General features: G+C 41.6%; 2 protein-coding genes across 2 annotated transcripts in view; one reads left to right on the top strand and one right to left on the bottom strand.

The window, feature by feature from the left end:
- Positions 1-1,625: 1,625 nt before the first annotated feature.
- Positions 1,626-8,697, bottom strand: LOC113010647 (Krueppel-like factor 9). Its single transcript, XM_026149823.2, has 3 exons — positions 8,328-8,697; positions 7,731-8,246; positions 1,626-5,942 (listed from the first exon to the last, which is right to left on the bottom strand). Exons 2-3 carry the CDS (start codon positions 8,215-8,217, stop codon positions 5,698-5,700), a joined length of 732 nt encoding a protein of 243 aa, XP_026005608.2. The 5' UTR covers positions 8,218-8,246; positions 8,328-8,697; the 3' UTR covers positions 1,626-5,697.
- apoltp (apolipoprotein lipid transfer particle homolog) overlaps positions 8,572-21,978 on the top strand; it is a 47,928-nt gene continuing 34,521 nt past the window's right edge. The window contains exons 1-15 of the mRNA XM_080293298.1: positions 8,572-8,616; positions 11,651-11,788; positions 11,889-11,959; positions 12,198-12,363; positions 12,474-12,611; positions 12,888-13,062; positions 13,513-13,655; positions 15,237-15,340; positions 16,986-17,151; positions 17,248-17,433; positions 17,948-18,074; positions 18,771-18,919; positions 19,319-19,521; positions 21,438-21,615; positions 21,712-21,896. Coding sequence (XP_080149424.1) covers positions 8,572-8,616; positions 11,651-11,788; positions 11,889-11,959; positions 12,198-12,363; positions 12,474-12,611; positions 12,888-13,062; positions 13,513-13,655; positions 15,237-15,340; positions 16,986-17,151; positions 17,248-17,433; positions 17,948-18,074; positions 18,771-18,919; positions 19,319-19,521; positions 21,438-21,615; positions 21,712-21,896 — 2,174 coding nt within the window. The remainder of the gene's footprint in view (positions 8,617-11,650; positions 11,789-11,888; positions 11,960-12,197; positions 12,364-12,473; positions 12,612-12,887; positions 13,063-13,512; positions 13,656-15,236; positions 15,341-16,985; positions 17,152-17,247; positions 17,434-17,947; positions 18,075-18,770; positions 18,920-19,318; positions 19,522-21,437; positions 21,616-21,711; positions 21,897-21,978) is intronic.

Raw genomic sequence — 21,978 nt, forward strand, 5'->3', positions numbered from 1 at the left:
TGGGCCACAGCAGCAGAAGACCACAGCAGTTGTCACTCCTGTCAGCCGAGAACAAAATGAGGCTGCAAATTACACAGGCTCACCAAAATTGGATAAAAATTAGAAAAATATTCTGTTGTATGTTGAGTGTCAATTTGTGCTGTGACATTTGGATGGTAGCTTTTGGCATAAGAAACACAAAAGCATGGATGCATCACATCTTGTATCAACAACTCAGGCTGGTGATATTTTCTTGGCATACTTTGGGGTACAAACTGAGCCTTGTATGAACACCAAAGCCTACTTGCCAAAATCCATTCCTTTATGGCCACAGTCTTTCCATCTTCTGCCGGAACACAATGTCATAAATACTCTCAAACTTGTTTCTTGAACAATCTTGAGTTGAGTTCACTGCACTCAAATATCCTCCACAGTTAACAGATCTCAATCCATTAGAGCACCTTTGGGATGTGGTGAACCAGGAGATTTTCATCACGGATATGCAGCCAACAAATCTGCAGCTCAGTTCTATTCAATTCAATTCATATAGCACTAAATCACAGCAGAGGTCATTTCAAGGTGCATTAATAATAATAATAATAATAATGGATACTTTATTGATCCCCATGGGGAAATTACTTGTTTTTCTCTGCATTTGACCCATTCACTCAGTGAAGCAGTGGGCAGCCCACTAAGCAGGCGCCCGGGGAGCAGTGTGTAGGGACGGTACCTTACTCAGGGGTACCTCAGGGTAGCCGTTAAGTGGATTCGAACCGCCGACCTTCCGATCATGGGGCGACCACTTTACCTACTGAGCTATCCCTTACATTGTAAGGTAAAGATCCTACAATAATACAGAGAAAACCCCAACAATCAAGCGACCATCTCTGGACGAGCACTTGGCAACAGTGGGAAGGAAAAACTCTCTTAACAGAAAGAAACTGCCAGCAGAACCAAGCTGGGAGAGGGGCAGGCATCTGTCCCAAACAGCTTGGGATGAGGGGAGGAAGACTATAATCTACAGGGAAGGTTTCCAACACCTTGTTGAATCCATGCTACAAATAATTAAGGGCGAATGAATGAAAAGGAGATTTGCAAAGTGCACCTATTAAAGTGGGTAGTGAGCCTGTTTATCCCTAAAGGGAGGGTTGCTCATAATATCATTTTAGTGTGAAAGGCATTAACTTAGTTAGTTGGATACTAGTTAAAATATAATATTTTAAATCTTTTTAGGCGAGTTAATAATACCCTAAATGGTCCGCAGAACAAAGCACATTAGGACCATAATTCATGTAACATATTTACTATCAACAACGAATAATTAGGAAGCTGATTTAGATCTCAAATAATGGCAAACTACTGGTCATACAGAATAAGCGCTATATAATACAGCCAATGGGCTACTAATAATTCACACTAACTAATCCACCAGTGTGTGAATGTGAGTGAATGAATAGTGGAATTGTAAAGCGCTTTGAGGGTCTCGAAAAGCACTATATAAATGCAATCCATTATTATTATTATTATTAATACTAATAATATGCAATAGCTAACAGTTATCACTTGTAGCATACAATACAGTATTGCTAAGTTATTTATATAATTTACACCGTCTTCATTAGACAGATGAAAAAAAAATGCACAAATAAAAGATGAACTTAATTTTTATTTCTTAAAAATAGCACAGGTCAAGCAAACATTGGAAACATTTAATATTAGTACTGTTCCATATCACAAAATGAGTTATGAAAAGAATAATTAAACCACACAAACCATATAAGTTTTTCGATATGTAATAAATTAATCAGCATAACATAAGAAACAAAACCATGCTTTGTACTTCTGTGTCGCACAGGAAATATTGAAACTCCAATGCCGAAAATTTAAGACACCTGAGAATATAAATATCAAAACAGCTTGCTGCAGCAATTATTTAGTTCCACGGTTCCTCCACATCTAAAGCTTTGATAAGAGGACTTTTTAAAAAATTACATTAATGTAAAAATTAGCATCAATTTAAAAAAAAAAAAAAAAAAAGAACATCCATTTCTGTACAATGTGCATATCTGAGATAGTGTGGTGACAAGAAAAAAAGAAAATGCCTTTTTGCCCCCAGCTCTTGGTGAGGCGGCGCAGCAAAAATTAAATCCGAAATGGACTCAACTCCAAGCCACATTCAGTGATGTGAGCAAACAGATTTTGGATTGAACATATTCAATCATCATTCTCAGTGAAATGACAGTCTGCAAATATTTTTACTTTGTATTTAATTGCCCCCTTTTTCAACTTCTGCTCCAGCGAGTAGTGAAGTTTAACCCTTTGTAGATCTGAGCTTTAATGACTATGGAGATTAAACTGCTACTGTCTATTCACAACAACAGGTCACTGAGGAAAAGAAGAAGCAGCTACACAGGTAGTAAAGGTGTTGCATATTGAGTCAGTAAGGACGAGGGTACGTAACAGGCCATCTGGCTGATAAAAACAACTCTTTTCTTAAAAATCCAAGGCTCGATGGTTTTATAGGAATTTCTGAAAGACTGGTTGGATGGATTTTACACAGACACTGCAGAAAAAAAAACAACTGTTTTGACTGTGAGGGATGTTCTTCTTGTGACAATATAGCTTGAGAGTCTATATCAGACGCGTTTGCTCCTCTGATAAACAGTCCACTCGTTCAAGGTCACTGCCAGCAGCAACCGAAAACTTTCAAAAGCTCGGCATTCACTTCAAAGAAAACAGCTCCAATTAAAATGAAATCGACGGGAAAACGAAGACGGCGTGACACGAATCAGCGAGACAATCGCGCCGATCTTAATGTGGAGGAAAGCGAAACAGATCTGGGGAAGCCAATCCCATCTAGACACATTACACAACAAAAGAGATGGCCTGGATGACTGAGAAAACACAAAAATAAGGAAAGGAAAAGGCAGGGTTTTTTTTGTTTTGTTTTTTTAAAAACCACTGGTTATCAACACAAAGTTCCACAGTGCCCACTTGGAGTAACACAGTAACAGTGCAAGCCATTACACTATCCAGCAAAATATACCTGTGAGAAAAAAGTGCTTATTGCATAATGAGTTTCTGTTATGCGCCTGCAAGAGGGCACACATACCTATACAATGATCCAACTGTAAACATGGTGCAAAGTAGTTATGACATAGTTTAAGGCTTTCAAAGTTTCCTGAAGAAGTGTTCACTGAGTTAAAGGAATATGTCCATAAGCGGGACAAACAGTGGAAATATTAAAAAAAGAAATAACACATGCACACACACACTCTCTATTCAGACCTGGACACTACAAGTGGGTCATAAGTACATAAAATACATTACAGGTTTGACTGATTTGGTAAATGGTGGATCTAATATTTTGGATGGGTTCATTCCTGAAATCGAAACTGATCATTTCATATAGATTTAGGTGCCAGCGTCCCTAAATCTACCGAACAGGTTCCGATCAAATCCACATTTGTGTATCACTATTCAAATCAAACACCGGTGGAACTTTTATCATCAGGGATGCACTGATATACAAGCAAAAACTGTGACTGGCCGATGACCGATATAAGACTGAATCTACCGATAGTTATCTGTTGTGTCAAATTAACTGGGATCTACTTTGTTTCCAGGGCATAAAAGAGTTCATAAACAACAACAAAAACTAAACACAAGAGTAGAAAAAATACTGGGCTTGGATATCGGGGAAATTTTGTGTTTTTCCGACATTGGAACCGACCTGGAATTTCACAATCAGTGCATCCCCAAGTATTATTAATGGCTGCTTCAGTGACACGACTGCACAGCCCACATTTATAATGTGTAGATGAGGGGAAAAAAAAACGTTCCACTGATCTAATCTTCTCAGAATTTGTTTTTGGTTTCCACATAATCAGTTACAGTAAGATTTTGCCCCACCCCTCTCCCGATGCTACTCATAAGACTCTGATTTATCTGCTGTTAAAAGAAATAACTGGCACGTGTCTATATTTTGTCATCTTTCTCCCTCGATGAGGAAGTGAATGCTTTTACTTTGAAGGCAGCAGGCTTAAAAACAAAACGAAAAAAAAAATAAATTAAAAAAAATCAACTTGCATACAAAACATTTCTCATTTCTGTCAATACAAAAAAAAAAGAAAAAAAAAAGGTAAATCTAAAATAAACCGCACACACCAACACTCACAGGCAATGCCATTCTATCAAGCATACGTACTGTATGTTACCCCTAATATAAGGACTACAATTCATCACATGTATTATTCTGCTAGTAGCATTACCATTTTTTTTCTACATTAAAAGCTTAAAGCTTATATACATTTGCATCAGGTTTAGACATAATACTGCTGTGTATTATGTGTCAGCATTTCATTGATGATAACTGGTGGAGCCTTAATGATGGTGTGCAAACAACTCTTCTACATTGAAATTCGATCCACTTTCAGGCTAAAATGAATATTTGATCTACACTTGAATTGGATATATGTGAAAAAATATTGACTTCAACGGAGATGGTTACTGAAGCCGTATTAAAAAAACATGAAGGAATGTGTCACCGCTAGAACTTAATATCAGCAAAGCTACAAACAAACAAAGATTTTTAACAAGCATCTATCCATCGCCTCACTATCTAACATCCCAATATTGTGCTACTCATGGTAAATAAAGGTTACTAACAAGGTAGAAATGAACCACAAGAAAACCAGAGGATTATTTGGCTGATGATGATGATGAATGTGCAGATTTGTACAGACAATAATATAAAGAAATCCCTGCAATCTGTGAAAGTGTTTCAGTTTGAGACGATGAGGTTACCTTCAGGGTTGGGTTTGATTTTAATCGACTGAAATCTGCTTCGTGATTCTCGTTCTTATCGAATCCTGAGATCAAAATTTTACGAAAGGCAGAAAAAAGAATTCCTGTGATAAACGTATGCTGCCATCAGGTGGATATCCACAACGAGGTATTCTTGATTTGATTTTTTGGTTTAAACGAAATACAATATTTGTGCTAGCTGTGTGTGTTTCACTTCTATGGCAGTTAAAACCTACTGATTTTTATTTCAGCAGGCTATGTTGCAAAACACCGTTTAGTACTTTTCCAAGGCATGCTGGGACTTTTGCAACTTTTATGTGATATACCTGGCATTAAATTCTTGGGATCTCATCCACAAAACTCTTTTGTGGTCTAATATCACTGCTACTGATGCAGGACAGTAAAAACTACATTCTCATATCATCCTGCAGTAAGTCTACCTTCATGCCTCTAACTTTCCTTAACTGCAGTGATTACATTTCACTCTATCATTATTGGGTTTTCTGAGGCTTAGCCTAGTCTGCCATACTGTAAACATCACACACACACGCTCATGTAACTGCCGATGCAAATGGAAGCACAGTAGGTCCAAAGTCTTGCTTTCAGGAAACGACAAGTGGAACCAAAAGCCGCATTTCTTAACGAGTCCCCGGTTCTCTTAGGTTCGTAACAATTTTCAAACCCAACCCTGGTTGTTGTTGAGTGGGTGGACAGTGTTCATGTGACTCAACTGTGTGGACACAGAGACGCATCCAGCTCTGCGTGTGTATGTTTGTGTGTACGTGCACATTTGTTTTTAGTGCAACACAGCAATGCTAAGTCCTAACTAGTGGATCTGATTGTAGTCGGTTCAATTGAAACTAACGTTGACCGTCTTGTGCTCCCGTCAGTGCACAGCAAACCCACGCCACCCTAATTGTGCATGTCCGGATCAGAAGCTGAGGACGCGCCCCTGTTGCGCCCCAACATGGATGGCTTGAAGTCGGGATGACGGCGGGCGTGCTTGATCAGGTGGTCGCTGCGCATGAAGCGCTTGTTGCACAGCGGGCACTGGAAGCGTTTTTCCCCTGTGTGGGTGCGAGTGTGGCGGGCGAGCTCATCGGAGCGGGCAAACTTCTTCACACAGTTAGGCCAGACGCACGGAAAGGGCCTCTCACCTGGACACGAAGGCAGCAGAGAGCAGAGAGAAATCAGTCGCCAGGTTTGCAGAGAAAGCACACAAGACGGTGTTTCATGACTAAACAGACAAACACACGGGAACAGAAATGCTACTCCCTTCTCTCTGACGAGAATCGGTTTTACAATAAACAACTGCATACATAAAAGGAAACAAAAATGCACTATTTTCACTGATCTTTGATCTATGATTGGTTAAGGTGCAAATTTCTGCAACTAACAGCCTAACTATGAAATAAAACGTCAGAAAAAGTGAACAGTTCCTGCTGCCAAAAATGCCCCACGGCCTCGGGTCATTAAACCTCCACATTATTCAATAATGTATAAAAAACAAATGTTTACATGTGAAAAGGTAAAACCATGAAGTATGGATTGAAAATGTCAAAGTAAAAGCTGACAAAATTTAAACTCATGGACTGTTTTGGATTAATTCACTTTCGTGTCATTTCAGTTCGCACGTGTGCTTTATTTTGCCTCTAATACATCACATCAAACTGATTCTTCATATCTTTTGTGTAGTCCTCAGATATAAGTCGCTGTTGAAGCCCACATTATTCTGTGCTTTCAAATGAACTAGGAAGGGAAAAACAGGTTTTGTATGCTTACAGTTTGTGTTATTGCACAATGAAGGAATCTGTTAATCTGATTACTTAAATCAGATCGATTTAAACACAGTGACACAAATGTAACACCTGCATTACCACTTTTCACGTATATTTAGATACGTGAAAAAAAGATATAGGATCTAGATGGCTAAGATTAGCCTTCCTGGGCTACTACTAGGCTTAATCTCCGGCAGGCAACACGAGTCAAACCCAGGATAAGCGAGTGGGATGCTCGGTGCCATTTGCAAGATCACAAAGCCTGGCCACGTTGTTGCTGCAGAACTCTGTGGGCGTTCCCACAACACCGTCTTTGAGCCGTTTCCTGCCCTTAATCCATTTGCGCCTGCTCAGTGACACTGGACACGCCAAATCCAATGATTTGCGAGAAAAATCACACTTAAAGTCACTAATAAAGTTACGCTATCGTTCTGACGGATGAACTATTCACAACCAATCTGCCTTTATTACATAATTAAAACACATGGGTGAGGTGTATGGTGACGTGTAATTACGTATTCACTCAGAAAACACCCCAAATGCGTTGAAAAACCTATATATGGCAAAGGGGTGGCGCATCCAGAACTGGATATCAATACATTTGATCAATAATTTACACATCGCGGAGGATTGATTTCAACTTGTCAGCATAGGTGAGGGTGAGAGTGTGATGCCCAGAGAAAAACTACACAGCGCCAAGCACTTGCTGAGGCCTTTTACGTTGTCCCACTATCATTTTCAGCGCTTTCAACTTTAAGGTTTCGTCTTACGTTCATTTCATATGCAAATCCAGCCGAGAGGAAGACTTTCGTCACAGGTTTTAACGTCCAGCCCAGTTCTTTTGTTGGTTTACTTCTTTGTCAGACTCCGAGGGGAGCGTTTCCCCCTTTGTTTGGCTAAATTACTTTAACAAGTTCTAAAAAGAAAAAAAAAATCATAAAGAAGCAGCCAGCAGGCACGCTTACAGTAGTTAGTGAAAGGCACAGCACTCCCACCCCTCATATAGGTCTGATTAAACGATAAAACCGTCTGCTTACATGGCACCGAGGAAAGCAGAAGTTGGGGGTACAAAGTTGAGCTATGCCAAGGGTCTAGCTAAGGCTGTGTAAATACATGACATGTGAACTGCTGACATGACCGATGTGTTGTGGTCGTTCCCCTCCATACCTGTGTGCGTCCGGATGTGTGCCTTCAGGTGGGAAGATTTCCCATAAACTCTGTCGCATCCGTTAAAAGTGCACCGGTGTCGCTTCACCCCTCCTCCTGCTCCCCCGGCCCGCTGCTGGTGCTGCTGTCCGGGGACCGGGGTGGCGGTGGGGGTCATGGTAGGGGTGGTCGGGTCGGACAACGTGGTGTAACCGCTCTCCCCACCACACGAGGAGTTGCTGTTCTCCGAATAGGCCGACATGGGGCGGAACTTGCCGTGTAGGTCGGTGAGGATACCGGCCACCGCCACCACGTTAGCTCCCTCCAGCCTCAGCGTGTCCCGCACTTCCCTGTCCTCACTCGACCCTTCGGGCTCCCCGGGGAGCAGGCCCACCGAGGCAGGCTGGTTGGCGGGGGCGACCGGGGTGGGTCTGTGTAGAACAGGACCGCTAGATATCGATACCAGACACTCGGCAGCGAAATAATCAGACGACGCAATCAGCGACATCGTTATCTACTTTGCTTTGTTGTATTTAGCTAAAAAAACAAAAAACAAAAACAAGAGTTAAAAAACAATCGACCAGGAGGGGCTAACGGTAACGCTCGTCTGATCCCGACCTCGTTTTCATCAAACTGGACGAACAAACCGCTTCCAGCAGAGCCTTGTTACCGCCATACAGCGTCTCAGCAGCTTGAGAATCACTGGATAAAACAAAGAAACGGCACGTTTACATGCAATAACACACTAAGACCGTGTTAATTCTCCCGGTCCAACATGCGTGCCCCTCACTGTCTGACGGTTCATTGTGTCTGAGCCTCCCAGAAGCCGGTCAAACCTACGCCCCCTGGTCCCGGACTGACGATGCGTTCGGGCTCATCGGAGAACGCCTTTTGGTGGCGTACACTGGTACAAATGTCTACAAAGCTCTGGATAATTCTCTGATTTTGTTGTTACAGATACCCACATCCGTGTCATTTAACAGATATGGCAAACTCACCCATGTACTGAAGATAAAAACTGACATAATTTGAAGATATCATCGTGTAGGTACACCTGTGAACGTGTCATTTTTTTAAACGCTAAATCATACTTATGGCTATAAAGGTAACAAGCTAAATAGTTGTGCAAAGTCATGCCTGAAATTTGCGGCAAAAGGCGGTTAATGTCTATATTTTTTTACAGGAAGTTGTAAAATACGATTTTTCAGAGTCTTGAATGCCGCGCGGACCAGAATCTCGCAGTGACTGACGTCGCAGCACGGGCGTGGACCGCGGGGTTGGGTGCATCGTGGAAAGTAGGTGGCACTGGAAGCCTGCCTGTTAAACGATGGGGGAAGGAGATGGGGATGAAAGGCGTGTTGTATAATTTAGTTTGAGCTCAGTCTGAGAATAAGGAACGTGGCCGAGTGGTGGGGGTGAAAATTATTCTGTAAAAACGCCATCATAGCTGCCAGAGCCTCTACTTCCCCACCTGCTTGTTATCCATACCACACAAACACTAGATGTCCCTATTTTCATGCGTTAACTACTCTCAGCTGTGTTTCTTTGTCTTCTGAAAAGTTTGTAGATCAGCTTTTCAGTTCACTAACAAGTGTTTAGTGTATAAGTATAAGGAAATTATTCTTCTGAAAGTCCTTTTGCCTAGGTTAGCACTCCTGTCTGATATATATGTGTCAGAAATGTGTGTGGCTAAAGGGGGGCATGGGATGGCACCACTCCCATCTAAAGTTTGATTACTCCTCCCACTAGTAGCTACGCGAGCTGTGCAAAAGTCTTCCGCCACCCCTCATTTCTTTTTATTTTGCTTCAAGTGAGCCAGACTTTCTTCTCTTGAGCAGTAGTTCTCCAGGATGCCTGAAGGTCATTCAGAGTTATTCTTTGGACAGTGGCTGCTTTTCACTCATGTTCAGTCCAGTCCTTGTACCTTTCCATTTTTAGAGGAATGTTTTTTGTTTGTTTAAAGCTACTTAACACTGACCTATGAATCATCCAAGCACGGAAAAGGCAACGAACACAAGGGATGAACCCGTGTTCTGTGTACACATAACAGGCAACTTAGCAAAGAACCAGTTTTAAATTGTATCTTTTGACACTTTGTTAGTAGCAGCCTATCACAAAAACATAATTTGTTACCATTCCATTAGTTAGATCTATAAAAAATGCCAAAGATAACAGAAAATAGTATTTTTGCACTAACAAGGTGATTCCCAAAGAGCTATTAGCTAAAAGCTTGCCCTATCTCAGGATGCATAGTGTGTTCAGGCCTAAAAACCTACAGTAGATGAACAATATCTGAAAGCATGTCCTTCAAAAATAGCAAAGTCCAGCAAAGGCCTGATGCAGGAAATGAGAGATGCAACTACTCCTTCAGTTGATCCATCTACTGTTCATTGAAGCTTCATCAGAAATGGTCTCACTGGAAGGGTGGCTGTCAAGAAGCCATTCTGAAGGACTGGAAACAAGGAAAAAATGCTGAGATATGCCAGATCACAAAATAACTAGACTGAAAATCAGTGACAACGTGTCTGATGGAGTGTTGAATCCAAATTTGAAAATGTCAGTTCGAATTATCATCAATATGTACAGAGGAGGTCAGGCGAGAGTTACAACAGTGAGTGTCTATAGTCATCTGCAAAACATGGTGGAGGCTGTGTCATGGTTTTGAGTTGCATTTCGGTCAGTGATGCTGAGATGTGGAGATCTTGCTAAACTTGATGGACTTATAGAATGGAATTAACACAGGAAAGTACCATCAGGTATACAATCTGGAATCTGTTTGAGCACGACAATGATCCCAAAAACACTGCCAATGCAGTAAAGCATACCTGGGTAGAAAAACACACAATGGCGCACTATCAGTCATGAATTGGCCTCCGCAGAGCCCGGACCTCAACATTATTGAAGCAATGTGGGATCACATTAACAGAGAACAGAACAAAAAGCAGCCAACATCCAAAGAAGAGGCCTGGAGGACTATTCCTTAAGATTACTTAAAGAAATTACAGGAAAGCTGTGTTGAAAAATAAAGATGGTCACACCAAATATTGACTTTCAGGCTTGTTAGAGGCTTTCAAAAAATGCCATACAGAGCTTTGAACCACACCCTACCAATTTTAAGTGGTTTGGTATTTATATTTCTTACTTAGTTACCTGTGTGCCGCCCCATTTTAAAAATCCTGCAAACACCCCAGTCTCCAACTCAGTATCCGTGCAGCTGCCAGCTTTGCAAAGAAATTCTCTCTTTACGTGGTTCATGTCTTATGTCTGTCCAAGTCAACAAGGGTGTAAGAAAACTTGATGTTTTGTGAGGCCCGGTGTTCTGTCAAGTGATTGGCTCAGTGAATGTTTGTAGCTTCAGTCTTGGAAGGTATTTCCTGATTGGTTGCTGTGAGCAGTATGGGTCACAGAGGAAGCCCATGTACAAGCCTGGTCATTCAGTGGCTGTGAACAGTGCTTGGTTTTCATCTCACTCATATGTGGAGGATCGGAGGCAGCCAGACCTGTAGTGGGTTGCTATGGCAGTATTGTTGTTACTCTTCAATGGTGTACTTATTTTTCTCCTGCTACATGGTAAGTTTTATGGTTTGCTTTGTTATATTAGTTCTTGAAGAGTGAATTCATTTTCCAGTCAAAACAGGGTTTGGCTGTAGTAGATGTTATGTATAGAAGTTTGACAAGGGCTGTAATGTTCTGTCGATATGCCTGAGATGTTTTTTTTCCTTTTCAGTAGGTGATTGCCTACAGGGGAAACCAAATCTCTGTGATTTAAGTTGTTCTGGTAAGATCTTTGTTACTTAGTCTAATGGATCTCAGATTTATGGATGCATGCACACTGACAAGGAGGGTTTTTTCCCTCAAAATTTCCTTTTCAATTTTTTAATTGTGTTTTATTTGCTAAATTATTTTCACTAGGATTTCCTACCTCTGAATTACTCTATCAGAAAGGGGTGAGATACACTTACAGGTATAGCACAACAATTACCAGCACCCTTCACGGCTCCACTGGTGGCAGGAATGGTCTGGCTTTGGACTGTCTGGTTGATATTGACGTGGTCTCCAAGTGTCACCTAATGATGCAGGTCAGCTTTAATAAAATAGTTTTTGCAAAAAACAACAATAAAAACGCATTATTAAATAACAAAAAATCTGATATTTAATGTGCATGTTTGATCTCTACAGATAAGGAATCCACAGATAAAACGGCTTTCCCCTCAAAAGGAGCACTCTGTGCAGCATTTAAAAAGTCTGAGGTAAAGCCAATGTATAGATTTAATACAGTCCGGTGTGTTTTCACAGATGATGGCGAGTGAATGAGTGCAGAATTCCTTCTCTTCTGTTTCCTTTTGCATGTGTGTGTATGCCATTCTGTCCGCTCATTTTGGAATGCTGCAGATGTTTTTCCTGTGAATCTGATTCCCCGTTCAGATGCTCCACTTGTCTGTGTTCCCTGGTCTTGTGGGGGCCTCATCTGGTGTTTTTGTTTCCCAGGGAGTCACTGGAGAGAACACGCCTCAAGTTCTCCCTCCAGAGGGGGAAGGTCACGGCCCTCTGTCTGCAGGAGGGGGAGCAGGTGTGGGCTCTGAACATTAAAAGGGCTCTACTGAGCATGTTCCAGACGTCCCCCATGGCTTCCAAACTGACATTAGAAAATGAGGTGGGTTAGTGGAAACCGAATTTGTTTCCATTCATTTCCTAAATATGCATGTATATGAAGAAATTCTTCCCAGGCGTATTTAACTTTCGTTCACTCTTTCTTTTCCTCAGACGGATGTGTACGGCACCTGCATCAGCAGGTACGAGAGGCGAGGACTCATACTGCTGAAGACCAGGGATCTAAAACAGTGCCATCAGTCCAGGCTGGCAAACTTCTGGCCTCATTCAGTTGCTCTGAGTGAAGACACAGTAAGATTAGGGATCTTTCTCAACAGTGTTTGGAAATGTTGATATGTCATTAATTAGTGACTGACAAAGTTGGGAATAAACATGCACATGGTGGTTATTTTATGGTGTAATTCCTGTAATTTGGAATGAATACTTCTAAGGAAAAGGCAGAAAAAGGAGTGATGGTGCTAGTCCTCTGCACAGCTGAATTAGAACATATATTAAAGTGTGCATTTGAGTCATATTCTAATGATAATGAGTTTGTTTCTTCTTTGTCTTTTTGTTCTTTTTTGCTAGTCAATGCATTTGGAGCTACAGTGTGCTCAGCGCCATGGCTCTGTAATGGAAGAGGTTAACTGTACTGAGGCTGTATCCATGATGACATGGTCCAGGACTACAGGGATGGTGAAAACCCAAACAGTGTCTAAGCTACTCTTGCTCAGAGCCCAGCCAGGAAGTCCTCTAGGAGCAGGTCAGAAGACTCTGCAGTCACCTTAATCGAATCTAATCCCACTCACCACCCTATGTCCCAAACATGTCACCTGTGTGAGTTAATGAGGGTTTGATAATGGCATTCATAGGAATGGGTCAGCACTGACTGCTATACCAAGCATCTCTCTGATTTCATGAAATCTTGGGGTTCCGTTACTCCACCCATGGCTGTTTGTTTACTGTTTTATAATACACTAACCCCATGTTTGCCTCAAAATGCTGTGAACTGTGGGTCTTTCCCTCACATGAAGTCTGCAGAAGCACAAAAAGTTTGGTAAACTGGGCTCAAAATGTCTGCTAAAGAACTCTCTTGCACTTGACAATTTAACAGCGTGAGCGCATCCATGGTCTTAGCCAGTGCGCATCTCTGTGGCATTGGCTCTTACCCTTTCAGAGACCTTGATTCGTGTTCTCCTCATTGTCCCTGCAGATTCCTTAGGCACTCGTGTGCCAGCTGACCTTCAGTTTGAGGATGAAGGAGCTGCAAGGCTGGGAAAAACTAGACCAGCAACACCACAGGAAGTTGGTCAGACTGTCAGGATGTTATGCAGCCTCACCTCAGACCCACAACTGGTAGGCCATAAATGCAGCAGGTCACAATCTTTTAATTATATCAATTATACTGCAGCCCTCTTCAGCAGTGACTGTGAATAGCTTACATTGACTGCACCATGTCAGATCATTGAAGGTGTGTTTGTATATGTAATTCATGGCTGGACATCCACTGAAGGTTTTGGTGCAATAGCTCAGAGAGTGATTACTATGAATATCCTTTCTAAAGGTTAGTCTTGCTCAGCCTGGCAACTTGTTTACATGGGAGGTTTATAAAGACTTTCCCCAGACCAGCGGTTGGCAACCTGCGGCTCCGGAGCCGCATGCGGCTCTTTAGTCCTTTAAGTGCGGCTCCGCATGGTTTGGGAAAATAAATTAGAAGTATTTAGCTGAAGTGCATTTTATTTATGTTAGTTTGGAATATTTGTGATATTGAAATATAAAAATAAAAATATATTCTATTCTATTCTATTTTTTCATCGCTCAAAATAAGCGTCACACTCGCGGAAGCCGGTATACCCGCCGAAACGCCGTGCATTTATCGAGACTTTCCACTCCAGGTAGGTCAATTATGGATCTTCGGATCAACATTATGTCAGCAGCTATTCTCCACCGTGAACTATGTTAAAAACAAACACCGCTCACGCCTCACAGATGGCAGTTTACAGTCCTGCGTAAAGATGAAGGTGACTTCATACAGCCCCGATTTGCAGACGCTGTGCACAGAGGTTCAGGAGCAGAAGTCCCACTGTAAACATACCACGGCAGACCCGACGATGTCTCCATGAACATGCTTTTCAGCGTCTCTTTATTGACCACTTTTAACACACGGTTTCTGTACACATACAGCCCGACACACACCAACACAACAGCATAGATGGTACAGACGTTAAGGCGACAAGGCGTGATTGCGGGTACCGCTTAGGTGCGTCCGCCTCCCCTGCAGCGGCGCTGCAGACCACGCCCCGCCACACACATTAACCAGGTAAAATACATATTTAGGCAGAATTTTGCAAATATCTGTTTTTAATTTTTTAGCAGCATAGTGCTTTTTTTCCAATTATTTTTTAAAAGCCAGGTCAAGGCTCCAAAAGCCCAAAGGTGATATAAGGGTGGCGGCTCACAACAGTTTTTGTTTGCTACATGGATCATTTTAGTTCAGCTGGGTGTCTTTCCTTTTGTTATATTTCTTTAAGAGTTCAAAATGTGTTAATTACATAAATAAAATGTAATTTTCTCTTTCGCACTTCATGGATTTCATAAGCAACAAACCATAGTTGTTCACACAAAGCATAAAGGTAAAAAACAATATATACAGTGTTATCTTGATTTTAGATGTCAAAAAGTATTTGCGGCTCCCAGTGTTTTCCTTTGCGTGGAAACCGGGTCCAAATGGCTCATTGGGTGTTAAAGGTTGCAGACCCCTGCCCCAGACTCATTAAAATGATAAACTTATAGTGTGAAGATCAAGTGATTGGTTCACAGTTCTATAAGGGTTCATTTTTCTACTTTAACACTTTTGAAAAGCTGATACTTGACATTCACTATATGTTAGCAGCAACTTTAGTCCATATTATATATGTTTGGTTTTTCTGCTCCAAGGTATCACAAGAGTTTATTCAACTGGTGTTCCAGCTGAAAGATCTGACTATCTCTCAGCTCAAGACACTTTGGCAAGAAGCTTCTTTCAAGTGCCGCAATGACTGGTCAGTATATCCCAGAAGTTTTATAAATGAGTATCTTTTGGTTGCTCCTTGAGTTCCCTGTCAATCTACCGCCAGTAAAAAATTCTGTAAACATATGAGTATACAGAATCTATAGGCCAGGAACAACACTTTTGATACTGAAAGCTTTATGGTTCCTCTTTTCAGTCCATTTGTGGACTGAGTTCTTTTGTTCTCAGAGACTAGATCAGCAGACCACTAGCCCATGGGAGTCCAGATTGTCTCCACCATGACTATTGCACGTGTCAGTTAATAAAACATATTTCCCTTAACTGCTAGTTGGAGTAAAGCTAAAATAACAGCCAACTTAATTAGACAATATTCTGTGACTGAAATGACCCAGCGGGCCCAAGGACAGGGTCACCTCCTTGTCTATTAAACATATCAAATCTGGCCTTATCACAGTGGATTAATGATTTATTACTCACAAGAGTAACAGAAAGCAATTAGCAAGGAATTGCCAGTAAGGTGCGGCAAGAACAGATAGTGTGCAGTGTGGTTTAGTGCATGACTTCATGGCAATATAATATTATTACAATACTTTACTCAAGATATAATAATTTTGCAATTTTTTGTCATTTTCTGATATGCTGAGTATTGTAATAACATATGTGTGATTTATCACCTTTTTATGCAAATTATGTCCTCAAAGGTCAACTGTGTCCATGTCTGTTTTATATCTAATGAGATCAAATTCAGTTTGTTTGTTTTTACTGCAAAATGAGATGGTTACTAAAACCTTTCATAATTGTTGCTATAAGACACAATCAGTCTAATATCAATCTGTGTACTTTAAGGTTAACGGCCTTCCTGTTCCACAGGAATATAACCAGAAAACAATCCCCTGGCACCCAGCTGTGCTCATTTACAGTCTCATTCAGACTCATGGCAACATGCTGACAATCTGTCTGCATTTAGAAATCAGACAACAATTACAATCACTCTCAGACAACCACTCTGAGAGTGATTGCAGTAACTCCAAGTCCGACTGCAACTATTTGCAGAAAGGTTGCCTCCTATCAGGCGACCTGTGCAATAGCTTTGTAATAAAAAGTGATTCTGAGTGTGCAACACCAACAAGCTCTGGGCAACCATTTACTCACCACCCCGGAATAGGGAACACATTGAGTAGGCAACCACCGATTTTAAATGCAATGAGGTTGCTGCCCTATTTTAATCAGGGCACTCAGGCATTAGCTTGCTCTGAATTAGGAGGTAGCTTTGTCAAGCTAAGTGTTCCCAGTGCTGGATGCTTTGTTTTTGTTTTTTTGGCTGAACAGTTTACTAACTAACATAATCTCAGGATGGCATTGCATGAAATAAGCCATCTTGTTCATAGAATTCTCTGAGTATTTCAAATTATTTGATAAAATATTGATCTTTAGTGTCCCTGTACTGATACAATATCACCACAAAAAATATCACAATACTATGCTGTATTGATTTTTTTTGTCACACTCCTAATTTGTGAAATGTGAAATTTGGAACTTTGTGAGGAAGAATAATAAAAATGATGACCTAAAATATTTTGGTGCCCAGTGAAATGTCCAGTTAGTTATAGCTTAAGTTAAAATAATCAGGTATATATGAGCAGTTTGATACTGATGTTGATTAATTGTTTGGACAGGCAGCCGCTGTTGGATGCACTGCCGGCATGTGGATCTGAAAACTGCATCATATTACTGACTGACCTGATGAGGAACAAAGAGGTGGAAGAAGAGCAGGCTCTCTCTCTCCTTACCACAATAGCCCTCGTCCCTCATCCTTCGTCAAAGATCATCTCCTCCATCAATGTAGGAACCTTCTGATGACACTCATGATGACCTAAGTCTCTCATCAAAACTCACATGAAATAGGTTAGTTACCCAGATGTCTGCTCTTTGTGTTAGGCTTTAACAGAGCTCCCAGAGCTGCGGTCCAAGACTCTGTTGGCTGGATCATCTCTAGTCTATCAGTTGTGCCGGAGGTCTCAAAACTCCTGCACTGAGCTTTCTCAGGTACAGACCTTTATGCAGATCCTTGAGAAAACCCTTCAGGAGGGCTGTGAAGGAGAAGAACCCACTCAGGTGCAAGAGGTAATGCAGTGACCTAGAACTTCATCTCACTCTCCATTTAATGCACAATGAATTGTGAGAGGATTTACATAAACAATGCCCAATTTGCATTTATTATGTTGCCCACCAGGTTCTTTATGCTTTAAAATCAGTGGGAAACACTGGTGTGTCTGCTTCTGCCTTCATTCCCCTGCTAAGCCGTTGCATGCTGAGCTCCTCAGCAGCCCTGCAGCTTAGGCTTGCTGCAATCCATGCCTTCAGACGCTTTCCCTGCTCAGCTGATGTGAGTTAATTCAGAGTTAATATTTAAGCCAGCAGTTGAATAAAATTGTGCTAAAAGATCATAAGAAACCACCCTTGGTGTTCTTTATGCTCACCATATTCTTAGACAAGCCTTCATGAGCTGTATGGTTAAGTGAGGCGATAATCAATTCCCTGTGAGCTGAGGTGGAGATGACAAGGTGAGGAGGTGAATAGGAGCCGAACGTCAGTACTGACAGAGATTTCCTTCCCTCAGAGGTCTGTGCTGTTGCAGCTGTACAGCTCTTCCCAGGAGGATACTGAGGTCAGAATCGCCGCATACCAGCAGCTCATGCGTTGCTCTGACCTGGATGTGTTTGAAGTGGTGAAGACGACCCTGAGGAGTGAGACTTCCAGTCAAGGTGGGGTTTGTGGAAGAGATGGCCGTAACAGCTTCTGCTATCAGAAATGTTTAATGGTGGAAAACAGGAAAATAGTGAAGTGCTGGACAAACAGCAGAATATTTGGTGGTCACTAAATCTCAGAATATTTCTTAGATATTCTCTGAATATAAATATTAGATCATATTTATCAATTTCCATATATCACATTAATACTGTATTCTTGAAAAAAGCTGTTTCATGTGGGAACCAAAGAATGAAGTTTTCAGCAGTGTGATCTACTCCCATCCCGAAGCAGTAAAGTCTGGGTCTGACCATTAAATGAAGATGCAGGTTAAAGAACTGTGAAGCATCTGTTTCTGAAACCAGAGACTCCGATGCACTTATCTTCCTGCTGAGCTGGACAAGTGGCGAGGGTCACAACTTCTCTTAGAGACAGTTTTCACAGTTCTGTGAAGAAACTGTTACATATAAAAAATAATTTTTTGAACATTCTGTCAAAAAACAAAACAAAGTCATTTAGATATAACCCCAAACTCTTGAGTGATGGCACAGATTGAATTCCTTTCTGTGTATCTTAGAGGCGCATGTTTGATTTATGTTTATTTGCTAGGATTTGTTAAGGAATGTAAGGGAATCCAATAATGTTTCAGACTTTTACTCGGCTTGTCTGTGACCTGGCATGTCTTGAGCTCTTCCCTTATTCTATTTCTCTAGTGGGCTCATTCGTGTGGAGTCACCTGACTAATGTCCTGAGGAGCGAGGACCCCGCAAAGCAAGCCCTCATTGAGTCGCTGCCCGACGACATTATCAGCAGAGATTTTGAAGCCGAGTTTTTAAAATATTCCTCCTATTCAGACTATACTGTCTCATCAGGTATTTCAATTTTAAAACTGTAACTCATTTTCATATATCTGCACGATACACTTCAGATTTGGAAGCAAATAAAATGAGGTGCTGAGCAGTGTCACTATACCAGGAGGGTGATAATGCATTTAAAGGTGCACAAATATATGTCTTCTTATATTACTTTATTTTCTTCTTTTGTATTTGTTTTAGCCGTCGGAATCAAGAATGTGGAAACATCTTTAATTTTCTCCCCAAAATCATTTCTACCAAGATCTGCTTCTGCCAACTTGACCGTGTATTTTCATGGCAGAGCCCACAACCTTCTAGAGGTGAGTTTAATGCACATCTTATCTTTTACACTTTACGGTCTTGAAAAGTGATATTTCGAACGACTATATTTTGTTCCCTGACTTTAGGTGGATCTTCATGTTGAAAATGCTGAACCATTTTTAAAGAGCATCTTTGGGCAGCAGCAGACAGAGAGAGAAAACGCAGCTCAAAGTGGAAAGCACGAGGCCAGGAGCACAGGGAGAAAGACGGACGATGGGCGTAGAGGAGAAAAAGAGACGTGTTTATCGAGCACGGACAGCTACCTGAACCAGGCCCGAGAAATGGTGAGGTCAAACTGTTAGTTTAGAGGTGTAAGTCATAACGTATGATCTGAGCTTGCTCAGGAAGATTTTTGTCTGAAATCCAAAGATACTCTGTTTATAAAAGCAGACCAATCAACTGTCAAACTCATCCCCTGACCCTTAATCAGTGGCAGGTCTACAGGACACTCTTCATACTCCCCGTACCTCTTTCCAGCTTTCAGTCTGTGTGTTTGCACTTGAAACGTTGTTGGTTGGTCCAACTAAAACATAAAACTTAGCACTAAAAACAAGGAAATTTGTGTTTGGTCGATTATTTCTTTGTTGTACTGATGCTTCTTAGCAATAAATCTTATATCATTGGAAAGCCTGTTTATCTGGCCTTAAATGGCGCCACATTCATAGGAAAACTTACAATTATGGGTTGAGCAACAGAGTCGAGTATGTAAACAGCTTATTCTGCTACTGGCTCTTGTTTATAGTGTTGGATGATTGAAGTATGAAGAAACAAGATATACTAGCAATTTAACAATTTATTCATTTAACAAACACGGGCCTCAGCAGCGTGTGGCCACACACTGCTGTGGTATGGCATCCATCAGCATTTGTCACAGGGCAGCCAGTACATGTCACAGATACAGATACACCACATCCAAGTGCTGTATCCCATAAGTGTTGATGTTGAGCTCAGGACTGCAGACAGGCCATTCCATCCTCTCCACTCCAAAATTCTGCAGGTAGTCTCTGATAAACCAGCTCTGTGATGGGAAGCTTTGTCATCTTGCAGGATAAAGTTCAGTCCCAAACGCTGCACTTACTGGATTGAAAGAGAGCTGTCTGTCTCTAAACCCAGACAGCTTGAGGTTGCCCTATGGCACGGAGCTCTTTGTTCCAAATGTGGCACTAGTTAAGGGGAAATAAACAGGCTCTCCAACAGTATGAGATTTAGCATTAGTACAACAAAGAAATAATCAGCCAAACGCAGATGTCCGTAGTTTTTGTGCTAAACTTAAATATAGAGTCCAATGTAAAAGCTATCAATCATTCTGTAGTCTCCAGAAAAAGTGGAAATAATGAAGTGGTAATTTTAAATGAAATAAGGTGTATTCAGTAAATAAAAAAACAAAACAAAATGCTGGATGGATGGATGGATGGATGGATAGATGATGGATGATGGATGATGGATGGATGGATGGATGGATGGATGGATGGATGGATTGATGATGGATGGATGGATGGATGGATGGATGGATGGATGGATGGATGGATGGATGGATTGATGACGGATGGATGGATGGATGGATGGATGGATGGATGAATGGATGGATGGATGGATGGATGGATTGATGATGGATGGATGGATGGATGGATGGATGGATGGATGGATGGATGGATGGATGGATGGATGGATGGATTGATGATGGATGGATGGATGGATGGATGGATGGATGGATGAATGGATGGATGGATGGATGGATGGATGGATTGATGATGGATGGATGGATGGATGGATGGATGGATGGATGGATGGATGATGGATGGATGGATGGATGGATGGATGGATGGATGGATGGATGGATTGATGACGGATGGATGGATGGATGGATGGATGGATGGATGGATGGATGGATGGATGGATGGATTGATGACGGATGGATGGATGGATGGATGGATGGATGGATGGATGGATGGATGGATGGATGGATGGATGGATTGATGATGGATGGATGGATGGATGGATGGATGGATTGATGACGGATGGATGGATGGATGGATGGATGGATGGATGGATGGATGGATGGATTGATGATGGATGGATGGATGGATGGATTGATGATGGATGGATGGATGAATACAAAATATGAATATAAAAATTGTAGTATGAGAAAGTAATCACATTCACTGCCGGTGAGTCAGTAGCTCATATCTTTGTTACTTTATGGAGTTTTGGGGTGTTTTTGCAGTTGTCTGGAAGAAAGAAAATGGATGCGAACATGCCCAACTGCTGGGTCGGTGTGAAGGTGTTTGGGAATGAGCTCAGCATGTTCACATGTGAAGATCTCTACAATCAAATCAACCAGGTGTCGCTGAGCATGGCTGGACTGGCTGTCAGACTGCTCAAGGTGGGACCCCTGTTGTCATGTGTTATTACAGTCTGTTATCGCCGACTCTTTACCTCCCGTTATCGCCCTGATTGTCTCTTCCACTCTAACCTTCAGGGTCACGAGGTGCAGCTGAACCACAGATCCATGTTGATGACAGAGGAGCTGGCTTTGCCATCTCTGTCTGGTTTACCCATCAAACTGGGCGTCAACATGACCTCTCTTCTTTCACTGCATCTGAAAGGCAGAGTCAATTACAGGGATTATTCCCATTTCTCCCTGAATGGATACATCAAACCCAAGTACTTAAACGTTACCAAATGTCACATGGGCTCATCTTTCTTCACGGTCTGTTTTTTTTGGTTGTTTGTTTTTTAGTGTGTC

The sequence above is a fragment of the Astatotilapia calliptera genome, chromosome 18 (genome assembly GCF_964374335.1).
Source record: "Astatotilapia calliptera chromosome 18, fAstCal68.1, whole genome shotgun sequence".
Classification (NCBI taxonomy): domain Eukaryota; kingdom Metazoa; phylum Chordata; class Actinopteri; order Cichliformes; family Cichlidae; genus Astatotilapia; species Astatotilapia calliptera.